Genomic DNA, 18,385 nt, shown 5'->3' with positions numbered 1-18,385 from the left:
TCTGCAGGCAGGATGCTAGAATCAGACGTCTGGCTCTGCCATTTAATAGCTGAGGGACCGCGGTCAAGTCTCTCTGTCTCTCCATGCCTCAGTTTCCTCACCTATAAAATGAAGATTATAGTTACATTTATCCACAGGGTTGTTGTGAAGATTAAAGGAGCAAGTATATATGCAGTACCTAGAGCTGTTTTTGACAGATATTACTTACTATATAAATTTTAGCTGTTATTCTCTAATAATTTTTATATATAAGCTTAAGTTCTTTAATTTTATAGAATTATTTATCCTCTTATTTGTCTGTTTTCCTCAGTTACAAGGCTGTTGTACTAGCAGCAAATCATTTTGGACGGTTTTTTACTGGTCAGATCACAGCTGCTGGAAAAGTTCCTCCAGCTAAGGTAGGTTAAACTTTTAATGTTTCTTCATACTGTGAATTATTTAAAGGCAAGGATATATACAGTTTTAAAATACAGTTATTTAAAAATTTTTGTTCTCTGTTAATGTCACAGTGATGACTTTTGTGTCCTGTGTGACTATATGGTGGCGCCTCAAAGTTGCTTAAGATTACTTGGAAAAAAAAGAATTTTTGACATTTCTGGGAGTTCTAAGGCTTTGCTTTCCTTTCTATTTTTTACTTTCTAACTTGAATTCTTAAAGGGATTTGGGTGACTTATTACTAGTTTTTTTAAAACTTTGTGGTACCATTTAGAGAACTCTCAACTTCCCAGTGATTGTGACATTTTGGCTTGGGAAAGACTTGGTTTTCTCACTTTTTGCCAAATTTTGGGTCAAGAGGACAGGAAATAGTAGGTGGTGTAGTCAGGGTATTTGGCAGGGGGGAAGGCTGCAGTTTCTTTAATCTATATTTAGAGCAGAGAGGAGCAGGAGATAAGAGGTCAGGGTAGCTAAGTGAAAGAATAGATTATGCTGTGACCTTCAAAGCCACTTATCCTAAATGACAGTATAAGCACTTTGGCAAAGTACAGGAAACAGGACCTTAAACATTGTCATCTATCCTCAGAGTACACTCTGGGGGGTGTAGGCCTGTTTGGTGCTTCCTGCTCTTAAGTGCTTTGTAACGTCAATCCAGAGCTCTCACACAAAAGAAATTGGAAAAAATGAAAAAAGACAATAGCAGCTTTGAGAAGTCTAGTATATATGATATATATCTCTCTATATATCTATCTAGTATATTATATAAATTATATACTGGAGTATACACTATATACTATATATATATATACACACACTGTACAGTTACATGCTAGATTTCTAGTATATATACTAGTAGATATATATATCTAGTATATAGCATAGTATACCTAGTATTTAGCTTCCCAGGTGGCGCAGGTGGTAAAGAACCCACCTGCCAATGTAGGTAGACTTAAAAGATGCTGGTTCAATCCCTGGGTTGGGAAGATCCTCTGGAGGAGGGCATGGCAACCCACTCTAATATTCTTGCCTGAAGAATCCCATGGTCAGAAGAGCCTGGCAGTCCATGGGGTCACACAAAGTCAGACATGACTGAAGTGACTTAGCATGCACACATGTCTAGTATATAGTATATATATCTAGTAGATATATGTATATATCTACTAGCATATATACTAGAAATCTAGTATATAATTATGTAGTATATGTATTATATAGTATATAATCTAGTATATAGTATATTACTTTAAAAACAGACCAGGTGGGACTTCCCTGGCGGTCCAGTGGTTAAAGCGTCACACTTCCACTGCAGGGTTTGATCACTGGTCAGGGAACTAAGATCTCTCATGCCTTGTGGTGTGACCAAAAAAATCACCCCCCCTCCCCAAAAAGTCCCCCCAAACAGACCAGGTGAAGCAGGTGAAGTTGGTGGCAAGTGGTCCAAGTGGAGGCCAGAATACTTAACGAGAAGGTACAGAGAGACAACACAGAGGTCTGATATGTGAAGTGATTGCATCCGGACTTCTTTCTTAGGATCATAAGTAAAGGTCTAGCCCTCATGGTGGTCAGAAGTTGGCTTCTGTTCTTAAACTGGCTGAATGCTTTGATGCACAGTCCACTACTCAGTTTTGGTTAGAACCTTTCTGGAATGACATGAAAGTTGAGAGGAAAGCTGTGAATATAACAGATTAAAAAGTGAAACAGAAGACGAGGACTAAAGGAAGGAGAATCAGTCAGCTTTTAAAAGGTGGAAAAGTGACTGTCTTTACTGAGAAGTTAAACTGCAGCATAAGAGATTTTAGTTACCTGTCACAAACACTTTCCTGATATCGAAGAATTAGATAATAGATGGGCCTTTCAGAGTAGAATGAATATTTTGAGTTTCCCTTAAACATGGAGTGTTCTTACTTGTCTAAAATGAGCTAAAGTCAATCGGTTGATCGATATGACATGCCAGGCATGTTGAAGGAGCTGGGAGTATGGCATGAACAAGACAAACAAAATCCCTCCCATATGAAACTTACATTCTAATAGGGGCCACAGAGAGGAGATAAATAAACCATCAAACAAATATAGGAGATCATTTTATATATAGAGGAAATGAACAGGATGGTATGGTGGGTGGGTAATGGGAGCAGGCTACTGTAGTTAGGGTGATGGGGAAAGCACTTGTAGCATTTAAGTTGGGACCTCAAGGATAGGAAGAAAGAAAGGGGGCTTCAGGATTCTGGGCCAAGGGAATAGCACATATAAAGACACTGCTGGGATGGAATTCAGTGTGCTCAAGGAGAATGAAGGGGGCCTCTCGTCTTGGGGTGTGGTGAGTGAGGTGAAGTGTGATCTGAGATGATGTTGGAAAGGTAGGTCAGGGCTGGATGATGTGGGTCCTCTCTTCTTGGTCTTGTTACAGAATTCAGATTGTCTTGCAGATGAGGTAAAGTCTGATTTAGGACTGTTTTGGAAAAACTCCACTCTTGCTCATGTTTCTGATGCTTCCTGTTACCAAATTTGTGGGGATTTTCCCCACCCCAGGCAATTCTCCGGCACCAACTGGGCACCCCACAGTCCCACACTGTCTACTTGGGGGTAGCGTCACATCTCACAGGTTACGGGCTCAGGCCCATAGGACTGCCCTCACCTCTCGGATGCCAGTTGCAAGTCTAGGTTGTTACTACCTATGCTTCTGACAGATGGGCTGTAAATCAGAGGTTCCCAGCCCCTCTCCTTGGGTTTGATTAATTTGCTAGAGCTGCTCACAGAACTCAGGAAAACAGTTTCCTTCCTGTTAACCAGTTTATGATGAAAGGATATGATAAAGGATGAGATGAGAATCCTGTTGGGAGAGGTGAGCAGGGCAGGTGGGTGTGGAGCTTCAGTGCTCTCTTTGGGCCCCACTCCTGGAGTTCCCAGAGCCCTGTATTTTGGGTATTTTTATGGAGGCTTCATAAGTAGGTATTTATTCCATTTCCAGCCTCTGTTCCCTCTCTGGAGAACGGAGTCTGTCTTTTAAATGGTGGGATCTTTTGTTATTTCTTGATTCAGGATAACTTGGCCCAGTCCTCTTTTCTTTCTTTTTCCTTTCTTTCTCTCTCGCTCCCTTCCTTCCTCTTTCCTTCTTTGTTTCTCTTTTCCTTCCTTTCCAGTGATTGGGCTTTGGTGTGTGGAGTGGGATGGTGCCTTGGTGCCCAGTAGCATCTTATTCCCTCTGGTCCCTCTTTGTCTCCCTTCCCCTAAATCCCCTCTGCTCCTTAAACAAAGCATTCCCATTAAGATTGATAAATGAGATCTCTAAAACACTGCCCAGAGGTCACTGGAGCACAATTCCACTAGCCTATTCTTCTTGAAGAGGCACAAGAAGTGGGCATGATGGTGGGTGGGAATTTATAAACTTCACTGTATCTGTGGGTGTCTCTGTCTCTGTCTCTCTCTCTCTTTTAAAGCAGGAACAAGGAGTTGCCTTCAATTGACTGAGAAGTACAATAGGGACTTTTCTCTGGAAGGCCCATTCCAGGCTAGAGACAGCATTGTTCTTAGCTTGTTTCTTAGAATGAGGAGACTCTTGTTTCTGAAGAATTCTTTGATTTCCTTGGCTCCAGTCCTGCCTTGGTTAGGGGGATTAGTTACATTAGTTTGGATTTCAGGTATAGTTCATTCACAATGGATCAAAGTTAGGCACTTGGTCCCCTCTCTTCTTTGTAGAAGCATTTGAGCTCAAAATAGGATTAGATGCTTCACAAAGTTGTACCCATCTCTGAAACTTATTTTGATGTTTTATGAGCATAAAGAAATATTGCTCTGGGGATGCTATTAGAAGTAGCTTTGATATGGTGGGAAAGAACCTGTCAGTCTTTAACATTCCCAACAGTACTGATGCTGTATATAGCTTTTACAGTGAGATGCTGGGTATCACACTATTTTACTGAAGTTGTTTTAAACTTTACTTTTTTTTTTTTTAAGATTTATTTAATTTTGACTGTTTTGAGTCTTTGCTGCTCTGCATGAGCTTTCTTTAGTTGTGAGCTGGGGCTGTTTCTCTTTGCGGTGTGTGGGCTTCTCATTGCAGTGGCTTCTCTTGTTGCAGAGCATGGGCCCTAGGGCTCGTGGGCTTCAGTAGTTGTGGCTCAAGAGCTTGGTTATTCCTTGGCATGTGGAATCTTCCTGGACTAGGGATTGAACCTGTGTCTCCTGCGTTGGCAGGTGGATTCTTAACCACTAGACCACCAGGGAAGCCGTATTTTAAACTTTTTAAAAACAGTGGTGGTCCAGTTAAAGGGTAGTCTATCCACGCGGTACATCTTTTGAGGACTGAATATCATCACCAGCACCACCGGGTGTCATAGTGAATGCTAAGTGTGATACCTGGCGCTGAGAGTCACTAGCTGATGATTTTACATAATCAGTGGATCATGGACTTTATTTAAAACATGCGGGTTCTATTTTCTCTCCTAGATTCTGATAGTTGGTGGTGGCGTTGCTGGGCTGGCTTCTGCAGGTGCAGCCAAGTCCATGGGTGCCATTGTTCGGGGATTTGACACAAGGTGAGTGCTGTTAAGGGAAAAACATTTTGCTTCAGGTGGATATTATGTTTTTCTTAGAATTTATAAACTGAAGTAGTACATTGGAACTGTTGTATGACTTCTTTCCATTTAAGAATACTTCCACTTCTTCACAGTTTACTCAATGTGAAAATGTATTACTTAGTGGGGAAAAAATTAAGGACCCAGACCCAGTACAGCAGAGATTATTAAGAAAACAACTCATACTCAGACTTGTATTTTCACGAAGATTAGCAATGGGACCAGATTAGCAGGATTTGCTAATCTCTCTCCTGACTTTCTAACATGTTTCTCCACTGTGTTTTATTTCTGCTTGAAATGTGTTTAGGCACTAGGTAGGGCTTGAGAAAAGGTGTTGTGAGTTTGAAGAAGGGGAGTAGTATGGGCAACATCTTGGAGAGCAATAGGGGGAGTTGAATGAGGGGGGGGTTGAGAGGCATGCTCTGCATTGAAGGATGGAAGCAGGTGAAGTTGATTGAGCAGCAGTAGAGTCCTCACATGAAAGTATCTGATTATGTCCATTGCATATTTCTTTAAAGCTGACACATCACCATTTTCCTAGAATTTCTTTAAAAGAGTAGTTTGATTAAAGTTGTTCTTCATTTCGGGCTGCTGTATAGCACACGGAGCTCAGCTTGGGGTTCTGTGATGACCTAGAGGGGTGGGATGTGGGGGGAGTGGGGAGGGAGGTCCAAGAAGGGGGGAGTACATGCAAACATAGAGCAGGTTCACGTCACTCTACAGCAGAAACTGACCACCCTGTAAAGCAATTATACGCCAATAGAAATACATGAAAAAAAATGTTCATTTCAGAACACACTTTTTTTTACTCTTGTTTAGTCACTAAGTCACGTTTGACTCTTTTGCAATCCTATGGACTGTAGCCTGCCAGGCTCCTTCTGTCCATGGAATTTCCCAAGCAAGAATACGGGAGTGGGTTGCCCTTGCCTCCTCCAGGGGATCTTCTTGGATCAGGGATTGAACCCTCGTTTGCAGCTTGGCAGGTGGATTCTTTACCTCTGAGCCACCTGGGAAGCCCTGTCACTTTCTTAAAGTGTAAGAAAATGGATTATTGGGACTTCCCTGTGGTCCGGTGGTTAAGACTCCACGCTTCCACTGCAGGGGGCTTGGGTTTGATCCCTATTGGGGAATTAAGATCCTGCATGCTGCTCGGGCCAAAAATAATTCAAAAGATAGTGTATTAGATCTCTGAAGTGAAAATCCAGGGGAAGGACTCCCTTTTCACACTAGAGGCAGCAGCTCATCACTCATCAGTGCCATCCAGGGCCAGGGTCTTTCTGTCTCTCCTCTCTGCTGTCCTCAGCTTTGGCTGAGGTATGAGCGTCCTTGGTCAAGCTGGCAGAAATGGAGAGAAGCTCATGTTGACCCATCCCTTACCTTTTCTGCCCTGCCTTCTACATCCTACCTTTGTGTCCTCTCCCTGACCGTGGCGGTTGCCATGGGGCTGATGGGCTTAGACCACTACTGTTTCCCAAACTTCCCCATTGATAAGAATGACCTGCAGCTCTTGCTAAAAATAGAGATTCTGGTCCCGCTGCTGGAGATTGTAATTTCAGTGGGTCTGGAGAGGAGCTTGGCAATTTGAATTTTTAGCAAGTACTTGGAGTGATTGTTGTCATTAGGGAGATGGATGTGATGAGTTAAACCACACTGTCCACCACAGAGCTGAGAGCTTTGTTGGATCTGGTTTTCCAGCTAGTACATAGAATTTGGCTAGTGTTTATTTATTTTTAACCTGAATGTATTTTTACATAAGTTTATTGTGTTGGTTCTTCACATGTTACCATTTATGCCATTTATAGATTGCTTTTCTTAAACACTGTTTAGTGAGGTCTAGGGGCACTTTCAGTTTTCACTTTCCTGCATCGGAGAAGGAAATGGCAACCCACTTCAGTGTTCTTGCCTGGAGAATCCCAGGGATGGCGGAGCCGTCTATGGGGTCGCACAGAGTCAGCCACGACTGAAGTGACTTAGCAGCAGCAGCAGGGGCAAAAATCACTTTGTAACAATATTTCTAAGTAAAAGGGTCCTTTATGTGGTCAAAGTCCCCATAAGTCAGAACGTTTACAAGTGATTTGACTGATGTCAAATCTGAATGTTAGTCAGATCTCATTTCATTATTGACAGTGGGACCTCTGTCAAGAAACAAAATTGATGACTGGAGTTGGCAGTAATGAAATTCCTTTTGTGACTTAACTGAGTAATTTAGTTTACTAAGTTAGTAGAATTTCCTTTTTTTTTTTTCCAGGAAAAAATATCATAAAAGTGTTACCTGTCTTTAGAAAAAAATGGAAACCGTCTGGTCAGAGATCTCAAAAGAAGGGGTGTCCACTTTTGAATTTATAGTTTTCTTAACAATGTGTATATAAATGATCTTTTTTTCTTAACATTTTATTTTGTATTAGAGTATAGTCTATTAACAATATGTTAGTATCAGGTGGATAGCAAAGGGATTCAGCCATAGGTATACATGTATCCATTCTCCCCAGACTCCCCTCCCATCCAGGCTGCCACATAACATTGAGCAGAGTTCCCTGTGCTATACAGTAGGAACTTGTTGGTTATCCATTTTAAATATAGCAGTGTGCACATGTCTACCCCAAACTCCCTAACTACCCCTTCCCCCCACCCTCCCCCACTTGGCAACCATAAGTTTGTTCTCTTGAGTCTGCGAATCTGTTTCTGTTTTGTAAATAAGTTCTGTAAATGATGATCTTAATTTCTGTATTAAGGACCTGAAATAACTGCTGCTTCCCCTTCAATAATCACCAGGGCCGCAGCTTTGGAGCAGTTTAAGTCTCTGGGTGCTGAGCCCTTGGAGGTGGATTTGAAGGAATCTGGTGAGGGACAAGGAGGATACGCAAAGGAGATGTCCAAAGAGTTCATTGAGGCCGAAATGAAGCTCTTTGCTCAGCAGTGTAAGGAGGTGGACATCCTTATCAGCACAGCTCTTATTCCAGGTGTGTGATTACATCAGGGGTTGTTGGTAAAGCTCCTTTGTGAGCGATATTTCAAAGTGAGAGTGAGTTTAACATCAGGATTCAAGTAAAGGCCGATTTGCTTCTAGAAAATAAGAAAGCACATGAAAGGCAGAAAAGACAAAATCACTTTGGCCCCTGGAGAAAAATTGTCATTCATGATGTGATATATTGTCTTCAGTTTTTTTTCCTGTATATTTTTATCTGTGTTCACAGATTATGTACAATATTAGATTTATAAGCAGTGTCCTCTGTGTACACCCTTGAAAAATTGGTTTTTAATTTACTTCTGTTCTCTTTGTTAAGATACTACATTCCTATTATAGGAAATCCAAACAATACTAAAAAAGATGAAGGAAAAAAGTGTAGATTGAAAGTTCCACCAGAGATGACCATTATTAATGTCTTGATGATTGTTTTTCTGTACATGAGAGGGAAAGAGAGGGGGCTTTGTGTGTATGTATTTATGGAATTTCCAGTATATAGTTTTTACTAAAGGACTTTGTCACTTTCTAATTACTTCCTTTGAAGTGTTTGGTCTTCGTACCCAAATTGTGAGCTCTTTGATGGAAGGAATCACTTAAGTCCTTTACATTCTTCTAAAGAATGTTTCTCACACAACAAACGATTGATATCAAAGCAGCTAGCATTTATCAGTAGTAAATAGTACACAGTAGCTTGATCTAGCAAGATTTGGGAGTGAAGAGACTCCTTTTTTATTCCTACTTCCCCTCCTGTCCTTTCCTTCTGTTGTTGAATAATGAATACCAAGCTGACTCTAATTTTTTCCCCTTTCCAAAAGAAAGTAAGCCAGATAATGAGATTACAGGTTCAGGTTACTTGTGTTTGAACCTGCTAAAGGAGCCTCGCTTTCTCTAGGGGACTGTGGAGGATTAGGGGAAGCTGCTTTGTCATGAGGTTATGGGAAGTGGGAAGTTCTCTTCTGGTCCTCCTCCCCCTGCCCCTGCCAAATCTTGCTAATATACGCCTAACAGCGTCATGTCTCGGAGCTTGTGGGAGAAATGATGCCTCCCAGGCTCTCCATTATGTCCTCTGTTTACCCACATGGTACCTGACAGGTGAGCTGCTCTCTCCAGGTACCTCCATCCCCCTGGAGCTGGCTAGATGAAGCAGACAGCGGGAAGGTGATCTGGGCTCAGCCCCTAGAGGAATCTGTGTGTGGAAATGAGACTGGGGTTGGTTACTGGAGATAGGTGCAGACCAGACAAGACAGGCGCTCCGGCTGCTGTTTGTGAAATCTGCTAGCAACAGTAGAACTCATGGACAAGCCATGGCAGGGGAGCACTTTAGGGTTCATCCTCTCCTTTTGTGGCGGTGGCTGCTGGCTCAGCCGTTACGCAGTTGGTTTTGAAGGAGGTGAGGTAGCCTTTGCTGTAGCCCCCATCTGACCTTTGAGAGGTTAGCAGCCTACTGGCCAGAGGAGTTAGGAGCTGATTAGATATAACAAGTGGCCAGTAGAGGGTGCTAAAGCATTTACTCATGCAATTAAAATGAGGCGGCTTTGAAGCTTGTAGTTTTAGTGAAGCCATATTCTTTATAAAAAACTGAGGATAATCTGGGCATAGTGTATAGAATTATCATTATTATTTTTAAATATTTTTGTTGGAGTGTGGTTGATTTACAGTGTTGTGTTAGTTTCTGCCGTGCAGCATAGAATTATTATTGATTGTAAAGCTTGAAGTAAGTGACAGAACTCAAGACTTCTTGTATAAAACACATTTGGACTTTCCGGGCCTACCCCCTCATAGGGTTTTTTTTTTTTTTTAACCTAACAAAGGGGCATATGAAGAGGTGACTTGACTTTAACCTCTCATTTTTTTAAAAAAATAAATATCAATAGTTAATAGTAAGTATACTTCAGCAACAGGTCAAATTATATGATAGTGTGATATAATAGACACTATACTATACAAAAAGAAGTTGTTGAGGAGGTTTTATGAGTCTGCTTTGCTGAGCCCTCCCTGTTTTCAGTCTTTTCTGAAGCACCTGCTCAGAGCACTTTAAACCTGCTCTATGTCCTGGACCAGTGCCATTGACCTGAGCTTGCACTCATAAGGCTGATCTGAAAAGGACTTTTCTGTTACTTTTTTTGGTAAGCCCTCCAAAAGAGAAAAGCTAATTCAAATATTATAAGGGAGATGGTCTTTCTAAAGATCTTTCATATCCCTAGGGGACTGAAACTTGAAATTATGAGCATTTAAAAAAAAAAAAAAGATTGAAGAGGTTATATAAAGGTCCACGTGCCCTTTGAAAAACAGTGTCCTTGACATTATACCCTTATTGATGTTTGTCCCGAGCCTTTGCATGGATCACCTGACGGTGTGTGTCTTGTTCCTGAAAGACTGCTGGAGCATAAGTTGTTCTGAAGTTTTCCTTGAGTGGATCCAAAGGGGATTAAGTCAAATGTCATAAGTTCCCCAAGTAGCAATTCCTTAGACAGAGATCCTCGCGGCTGTGCTGAAGACCTGGCCAGGATAAGAACATTAAGAGAGGAACATGGGCAGTTAGCTTGCTTCAGGCAGCAATCATGTAAAGTGGGTAAATTAGTGGGCTTGGACACACAATAGCATTGTACTCAGGAGGATCCTAGGTAGAATGAGATGTTTCTATAGCCATCTGCTTATTATGCTGCCTGCTTTTATTTTTTTTTAGTTTCTTTTTAATTGCTTTACAATTAAAATTGCTTTAATTGTAATTAAATATAATTGCTTTACAATATAGGTTTCATTTCTGGCATACATCAACATGAATTAGCCACAGGCACACATATGTCCCCTCCCTCTTGAATCTCCCTCCCAGCCCCCACTCTTTCCCACCCCTCTAGGTTGTTAGCGAGCCTCGGTTTGAGTGCTCTGATTGATATAGCAGATTTTCATTGGCTCTCTGCTTTACATATGGTAGTGCATATGCTTCCACGCCACTGTCTCCGTTCGTCTCACCCTCTGCTTCCTCCGCTCCACCCATGTCCATAGTCTGTTCTCTGCGTCTGCATCTCCACTGCTGCCCTGTGAATAGATGATCAGTATTATTTCTAGATTCCATGCTGTGCTGTGCTTAGCTGCTCATTCGTGTCCGACTCTTTGCGACCCCATGGACTGACTGTATCCTGCCAGGCTCCTCTGTCCATGAGGTTTCTCCAGGCAAGAATACTGGAGTGGGTTGTCATGCCCTCCTCTAGGGGATCCCAACCCAGGAATCGAACCCAGGTCTCCTGCATTGCAGGTGGATTCTTTACCATCTGAGCCACCAGGGAAGCCCAAGAATACTGGAGTGGGTAGCCTGTCCCTTCTCCATGTGAACTTCCCGACTCAGGAATTGATCTTGGTCTCCTGCATTGGCAGGCAGATTCTTTATCAGCTGAGCTTCCAGGGAAGCCCTTATGTTCCATATATATATGTGTTAATATACAATATTTGTTTCTCTATTTCTGACTTCACTTTGAAGTTCATCCACCTCATTAGAACTGACTCACATGCATTCCTTTTTATGGCTAAGTAGTATTCCATTGTATTTATGTACCACCGCTTCTTTATCTATTCATCTGTCAATGGAATCTGGTTTATGCTGTCTGGTATCTTATACCATCCTCTAGATCCTCTCAGTTGGGTTGGGTGATGGATGAGGGCTAGCATTTAACTTAATGGCAGGTAACTTCAAGAGAGGGCCTAGTGGAGAGTGTCAGTTTGTGGTTCCGTACCCACCAGGGAGTGCTTCCAACCTTTTGTGACCTTTAGGGTCATCATTAAAAAGTATCTAGAGAGACTCTTCATAGACTTGGAATGTTTAATCAGGAAGAGACTGAATCAGATTGAAAATCTGATTGGTAAGTTAGGACGGGTGAGGAGGAATTGCAGTGGTTTAGCACTGACTGTGTGTTTAAACAGATTTTGCCTAAATTCCTGAGACACTTAGGAGTGCCATGCGGCACACAGAAAATCCACCCTGATGAAAACAGCCTTTTCCATTTAGGACCTTTCCTGATGGCCACCCGCTTACAAAACATGAGCATCGTGGGGTCACTTGACATTCCCGTTCTCCCCTTCCCCACCTCAGGTCCTGCCCTCATTTTGTAATGGCACTGGAAAGCCTGGGATTTTGTTTAATAAGGACAGTAACTTGGACTGCGCGTGTTCCCAGCATTGTTAGATAAAGGCATCTAAAGTCATCCGGATTGGAGCACATCCCCTCTCTCCACCCCCACCCTTTCCCTGTGCTCTCAATTTTGCACCCCGTGGTGAAGTGTTTGTTGCCTTTCAGTTTCTAGTCCCGGTTTAGCTTGGGGCCTCATGTTAAACTAATTTCACGCTCCCTGGGCCTGATTTCAGTCATGCTGGCTGCTGTGATCTGCACCAAGAGGCCAAAGACTTTCAGGCTTTGAACATTCTGTTCCTTCTCTTGGGAATGCTGTCCCTGCCCTTCTCTGCCTTTTGAAGTCCTACTGATTCAGTGGTTACTCCCTAGTTTCTGCTGTCCCCTGCTCTGGAGCAAACACTCTTTTTCCCCCTGCACTTGTTGCATTTGCCCGTGGCTCGAGCGCCAGCAGTGCTCAGCTCACTGCCCTGCGGTTGCCCCATCTCCCTGCGCCGCCAGAGTGCCTGGCTCACCTCTGCCGTGGACGCTGCTTACCGCGGAGCCCCGTATACAGCAGTAGCTCAGCAGATGTTCTGAGCTCATGTGGGTTCCTTCTCTATTCTTAGTTGGTACAGTCTCTTTCATTTTACCAGTGCTATCCAAGGAAAGATCGAATACTCTTGGCTAGGAATACTGCAGAGGCTAGTCTTAAACTAAGAAAGGAAGCTAGCTTTCTTAAATTTTCGAAACTAGGACTCTTGCCATATTTGCAATTTGAGGTGATTAGCTAGGCCTCTCAGATGATAGACTTAGGAAGCGGTGGGATGATCTGCTCAGGAGTTAGAAGTATCCTGTCAGCCAGGAGGGGGGCTATTCATTGCTTGATTATAAATTATAATGGCTTAGGCCATATATGCTTGGACCTTTTTTAGGCACAATGAAGATTAGGGTAACAGTATTTTTTATTTTTGGGCTTCCCCAGGGGCTCAGTGGTAAAGAATCTGCCTGCAAAGGACCTTTGTGGTAGTTTTGCATGACTCTGGGGAATTGGGAGGGGATGTTCTCCCTTGATATGCAAGGGCCTTACACATAAGAGACCAAACCTGAGGGCTCTCACAGTCTCCTGGAAAATCAACACTGGTTCTCCATCAGATCTCCATCTGTCTGTTGGAATCCGTCTTTCATATAGAGTAGAAATATAGTACAAAAGAGTAACTTTCCACAGTAATTTTCAAACTTGTTCTTTTAGGCAGGAGAATAATTGATTCAGCAACATAATCTTCATTTATGAAATTCCACAAAAATATTATTGTTTCGATGACTACTCAAGGTTATTCTCTAAAGTAAAGCTTTGTTTTTCAGATTTATTCTTTTCATTCTGTAAGCATTGTGGTCCAATAGGACAGAACTGTACAGATCAGTGATTTCCAACTTTTTTTGAAGAATGGTTTAACTTTCTTTTATTGACTAACCTGACTCATGTACCAGCCTCCCCTCCAATAAATGCATTGTGTGATTGTATGGAATTTTGTAATGTTACTTGTATGAAGTTTCATTTGTTTTGAGAATTTTGAAGGACAGAAAGAAATACTTAAATATTGCAACATCAAGGGTTGGTAACCACAGGCTGTCTACACACCTCTTTGTAACTTTCAACACAGCAGGACAACTTGTCATCAAGAAGAAGATGCCAAAGTTGTGAAGTTTTCCATCACCATGTGTCAGTCTTGACTGTTTAGAGTATGTTTGAGTGCATTTAATGAGAGACTGGGCCAAATTTAACAGATATCCCGTTAAGAAGATTTATGGCATGGAATCTTCTGGTTTGGTCTGTTGTTTCTCCCAAAGTATGTTGCAAGATTGGGTAGCATCGTGTTTCCCTCCCTGGCAGTCCTTGAAATGAAAAGAACTGGGAGACTGATGCTGCTCTGGTGAGGAGGACCCAATAGAGTTAGAGCTACAACCAGCACCTTCCACCTTGTGCATTTCTGTTCTTCCTTCCTTCCTTCCTGTGTCTCAGTGTTAGTTAGGGTGGTCTAGCTGCCTAACAAATTCACCCCAGAGCTCAGACATTATAGACATTTATTCCCTGCTCAGTTAACAGTAATAGGGTGGTTGACACATTGGAAGGCAGCTCTCCTTGTAGTCCTCTGGGATTCAAGTACGACAGTATCACCATCATGGTGATGAGGCTCTGAAAGTCATTCAAGATACTGTCTGTGTTCCACTGACTAGTAGCCAAAGGCCATGGAGGAGTGTGCGCGGGATGCCCAGAAGTGGCACATACCACCTCTGTTAACATTTCTCTTGCTAAAGACCTAGTCACGTGGTCAGACCTAACTGTGAAGGAAGGTGGGAATTGTAGTCTCACAGTGCCCACAGGAATAAGAGAACATTGTGGTAGTTTGCTGAGGCTGCCATAACAAAAGGTCACAGACTGGAGTGGTGGGGGGAGGAGTGGTGGTGTTGCTTAAATGATAGAAATTTATTTTCTTTCTGTCTGGAGCCTAGAAGTCCAAGATCAAGGTGTCAGCAGGTTTGGTTTCTTCTGAGGCATCTTTCCTGGGCTTGCAGAGAGTCTCTTCTCCTGTGTCCTCATATAGTCTTGGTATCTTTTTTTGGTGTGTGTGTCCTCATTTTCTCTTGTTTTAAGGATACAGTCATTGGTCTGGAGCCCACCCTGATGGCCTCATTTAATGTAATCATCTCTTTAAAGATTCTATGTCCAAATATAGTCATATTCTGAGTTACTGTGGGTTAGGGCTTCAACATATGAATTTTTCTGGGGACACAATTCAGCCCATAGCAAAGGTGGATTTTGGTGAGGAGCTAAAAGCTGCTTTCCTCTTCCCCTGTACTGTGTGTGTGCTCAGTCACTTCTGCTGTGTCCGACTCTTTGCGACCCTATGGACTGTAGCCCATCAGACTCCTCTGCCCATGGAATTTTCCAGGCAAGAGTACTGAAGTGGGGTGCCATTTCCTTTTCCAGGGGATCTTCCTGACCCAGGGATCTAACCTGCATCACCTGCATTGCAGACGGATTTTTTACCACCGAGCCACTGGGGACACGTCCCTTATAACTGCTTATGCTTAATCCATTCATTGGCGATCAGATCATGGATTTAGAACCAGACAGAGTAGATTCGCATTCTAGTTCTACTACTTAACAGCTGATGTGTCTTTCTTAACTTCAGATTCCTCATCTCTGAAAAGGAGGTAAACATTTTCATCTTGCAGAGCTGTTTTGAGGACTTGTTAAGGGAAAAAGCCCAGCGTAGGGCCTGGCACGTAGAGTATTAGCATAATCTCCTTTCTTCCATTGGTGATGCTTGTCTTGCAGATAGTACCCAGACTGAACAGCTCGTTGAATTTTGCTGTAGAAAGTCTGGACATTCTTTAGCATTTTGTGGTATGTCAGAGAGAGTCTCTGAAATCTTCAAGCTTATGGACATAACTCATGAAGTTACAAAACCATTGCCTTTAGATGGCAATCTAGCATGGATTTCACTGTGGAAAACTGTGACTTAACTTGCTTTTCATCTGACTTTTCTGAAGATACTTGTTTCATTAAGGCTTTTTCGTCAATCTCATTCTAAGTTTTCTGACATGGAAAAGAAAATAAACAGTATTATTTCTATTAAAAAATAACTTTCTAATTGTTTTATGAATAAGTGTATAATAAATATTCATTAATCTATTTAGGGATTTTGGTAGCTAATGTACACCTAAATAAGCTTCCCAGGTGGTGCTAGTGGTAAAGAACCTGCCTTGCCAGTGCAGGAGACATTCATCCCTGGGTGGGAAAGATCCCCAGGAGAAGGGAATGGCAGCCCACTCCAGTACTCTTTCCTGGAGAATTCCATGGACAGAGGAGCCAGGCAGGCTACAGTTCATGGGATTGCAGTGTCAGACACGACTATGCGACTAACTATTGCTTAATGTAATATATATTTACATATATGTTATATAATACATGTTTCCTTTTTACGTTACCATTTTAAGTTTGGTAGGTTGTTTTCCTTTTCTTGAGAATTCCCATAGATTATGATTCCATGGTAAAGCCTTGATTAATTTTAATTTTTATCTATACAGAATTTTATAGCTGTAACAGGTAAATTATTAAGATAATCCTGGGAAAATTTTTATAAATGTGTTCTCTAATTATTGGGTAAAGGCTTGTTTTTAGGTTTCTTCTTTAAATAAATCTTTAGGGGTTTCTCTAATCTGCTAAAACATGCTGTTGACTTATCATTTTTGCTAGGTATTACATCTAGAAATATCTTGAGGCATCCAATTCATAAAAGTCAAATTTTTGCCAGCTTGACTTTCTCTCTGGTTCCTTATACAAATAATTAATTAGGCAGAGAAAATTTTTGTCTAGGTCCAAGAATAGCAGTGACATGCAGCGTACTCTATTTGACTATTTAAGGTTAGGTCAGGATCATTCCGTACCCCCTGGTAGCTCAGATGGTAAAAACTCTGCCTGCCACGTGGGAGACGCCGATGGGTCAGGAAGATCCCCTGGAAGAGGGCATGGCAGCCCACTCCAGTGCTCTTGCCTGGAGAGTCCCGTGGTAGAGGAGCCTGGCGGGCTACAGTCCACGGGGCTGCAAAGAGTCGGACACGACTGAGCGACTCGCACATTCACTCTCAGGATCTCTCTCTCTTCACAAACACAGCTGTCTGTAGCCTCTCCAGTGATAACAGAGCTGGGGCGGTGGAGGGGGGGGGTTGGATCTGTTGTGTTGCTCTGTCTACCACACTTGGCAGAATCAGAGACTCATTAGATCAATGGGTCAAAAATGTTCAGCAGTTTTCTGTGACATCTAATCTATTACATAACCAATGATCTCTTTCTTCTTTATGTATACATATATTTGTATAAAAAGCCTTTTGTCCTGATCTGTAACATTTTTACATTTTAAGACTCACTATTTGAACCCCACCTATGATTTTGAAATTCCAGAAGAGCCTTTGGTGTGTATAAGTTAGAATGCCTTTGGCTGCCAGAAGCAGACGTTCCAGCACAATCTGCCTTAAACCAGAAAGGAGATTTGTTGGGTCTTGTAACTGAAAAAACTGGGCTTCCTTTGTGGCTCAGCTGGTAAAGAATCAGCCTGCAGTGTGGGAGATCTCAGTTCTATTGCTGGGTTGGGAAGATCCCCTGGAGAAGGGAAAGGCTACCCACTCCAGTATTCTGGCCTGGAGACTTCCCCTGACTATAGCCCATGGGGTCACAAAGAATTGGACATGACTGAGTGACTTTCACTTGTCACTTGTAATGGAAAAAAGCCCAGTCGTAACTGGAGAGGTGTGCTCCGGGGAACCCTGCTGGGCCCCTTCGTCCTCTCAGCGCGGCCCCCTCTGGTTGGTTTCAGCCTCAGGGGCAGAGGCAGAAGCAGCTTCGGGCCTCTGCGCACAGCACGTTACTCCACCGGAGGACAAGGCCTCTGATGGCTCCCTCTTGAACACCAAGGAAACTTCTTTCTCAGAAGCCCTTAGCGCACTTTCCCTCATTCTTATTTACTTTGATTCGGTAATGTCTTCACTTTTTAAAAAATTTATTTTTACTTATTTATCTGGGTCTTAGTTGGAGCATGTTGGATCTAGTTCCCTGACGGGGAATCGAACCTGGGTCCCCTGCATTGGGAGCTCAGAGTCTTAGCCACCAAAAAAGTCCCAACACCACCACTTTTGAACCAATCAGTGTAGGCTGGGCCCCTCAGCTTACACCTGGATTTCTGAACAGGTCATCAATAAGTTATCCTTGGGCCAGCCAGGCCTGCCTTTGGAGTAGTTTCAGGTTATTTCTCCTTAAAGCTCATGGACTATGTTGAGAAAATGAATGTCAGTGTAGTGATTAGAGGATGCTGGATAAACACCAGTGCTCAATGTAAAATTGTGTTCTTGAATGATACTCCTTAATGCATAAATACTACAGTTCAGAACATCTTTACATGCTCTGTTTTGCATGTAGTCCATATAGTAGTGTGTTACATTAAAATTATCCTTGTGTTTATAGTACTTGTTCACAAGAAATCTATTTTGGTTTAGATAAATATATTTAATAATTTATATTATTAATCTCTTTGTTACTATATTGTTAAACATGCTATGTTCTTGTTAAAGCAGAAAGTTTTTCTTGAGCCTGGTTAATTTGATGCCTTACAGGCCAGGAAGTTAGGAATTTCCCCATCTGATTAAATGCCATTGAATAATTCCAGTAAGTAATGCTAAATGTTCTTTGGAATTATTATAAAACTTTGTGGTAAACCTTTTTCATCTTGGTGTCTTGTTGTTTGTAAT

General features: G+C 42.2%; 1 protein-coding gene across 3 annotated transcripts in view; it reads left to right on the top strand.

Moving 5' to 3' along the window:
* NNT (nicotinamide nucleotide transhydrogenase) overlaps nucleotides 1-18,385 on the top strand; it is an 88,590-nt gene that overhangs the window by 17,928 nt on the left and 52,277 nt on the right. For all 3 annotated transcript variants that reach the window (XM_043887204.1, XM_043887203.1, XM_043887202.1), the window contains exons 5-7: nucleotides 311-398; nucleotides 4,882-4,970; nucleotides 7,782-7,969. In XM_043887204.1, coding sequence (XP_043743139.1) covers nucleotides 311-398; nucleotides 4,882-4,970; nucleotides 7,782-7,969 — 365 coding nt within the window. The remainder of the gene's footprint in view (nucleotides 1-310; nucleotides 399-4,881; nucleotides 4,971-7,781; nucleotides 7,970-18,385) is intronic.

Source organism: Cervus elaphus, chromosome 25, assembly GCF_910594005.1.
Source record: "Cervus elaphus chromosome 25, mCerEla1.1, whole genome shotgun sequence".
Classification (NCBI taxonomy): domain Eukaryota; kingdom Metazoa; phylum Chordata; class Mammalia; order Artiodactyla; family Cervidae; genus Cervus; species Cervus elaphus.
This window is presented reverse-complemented; position numbering and strand designations above follow the sequence as displayed.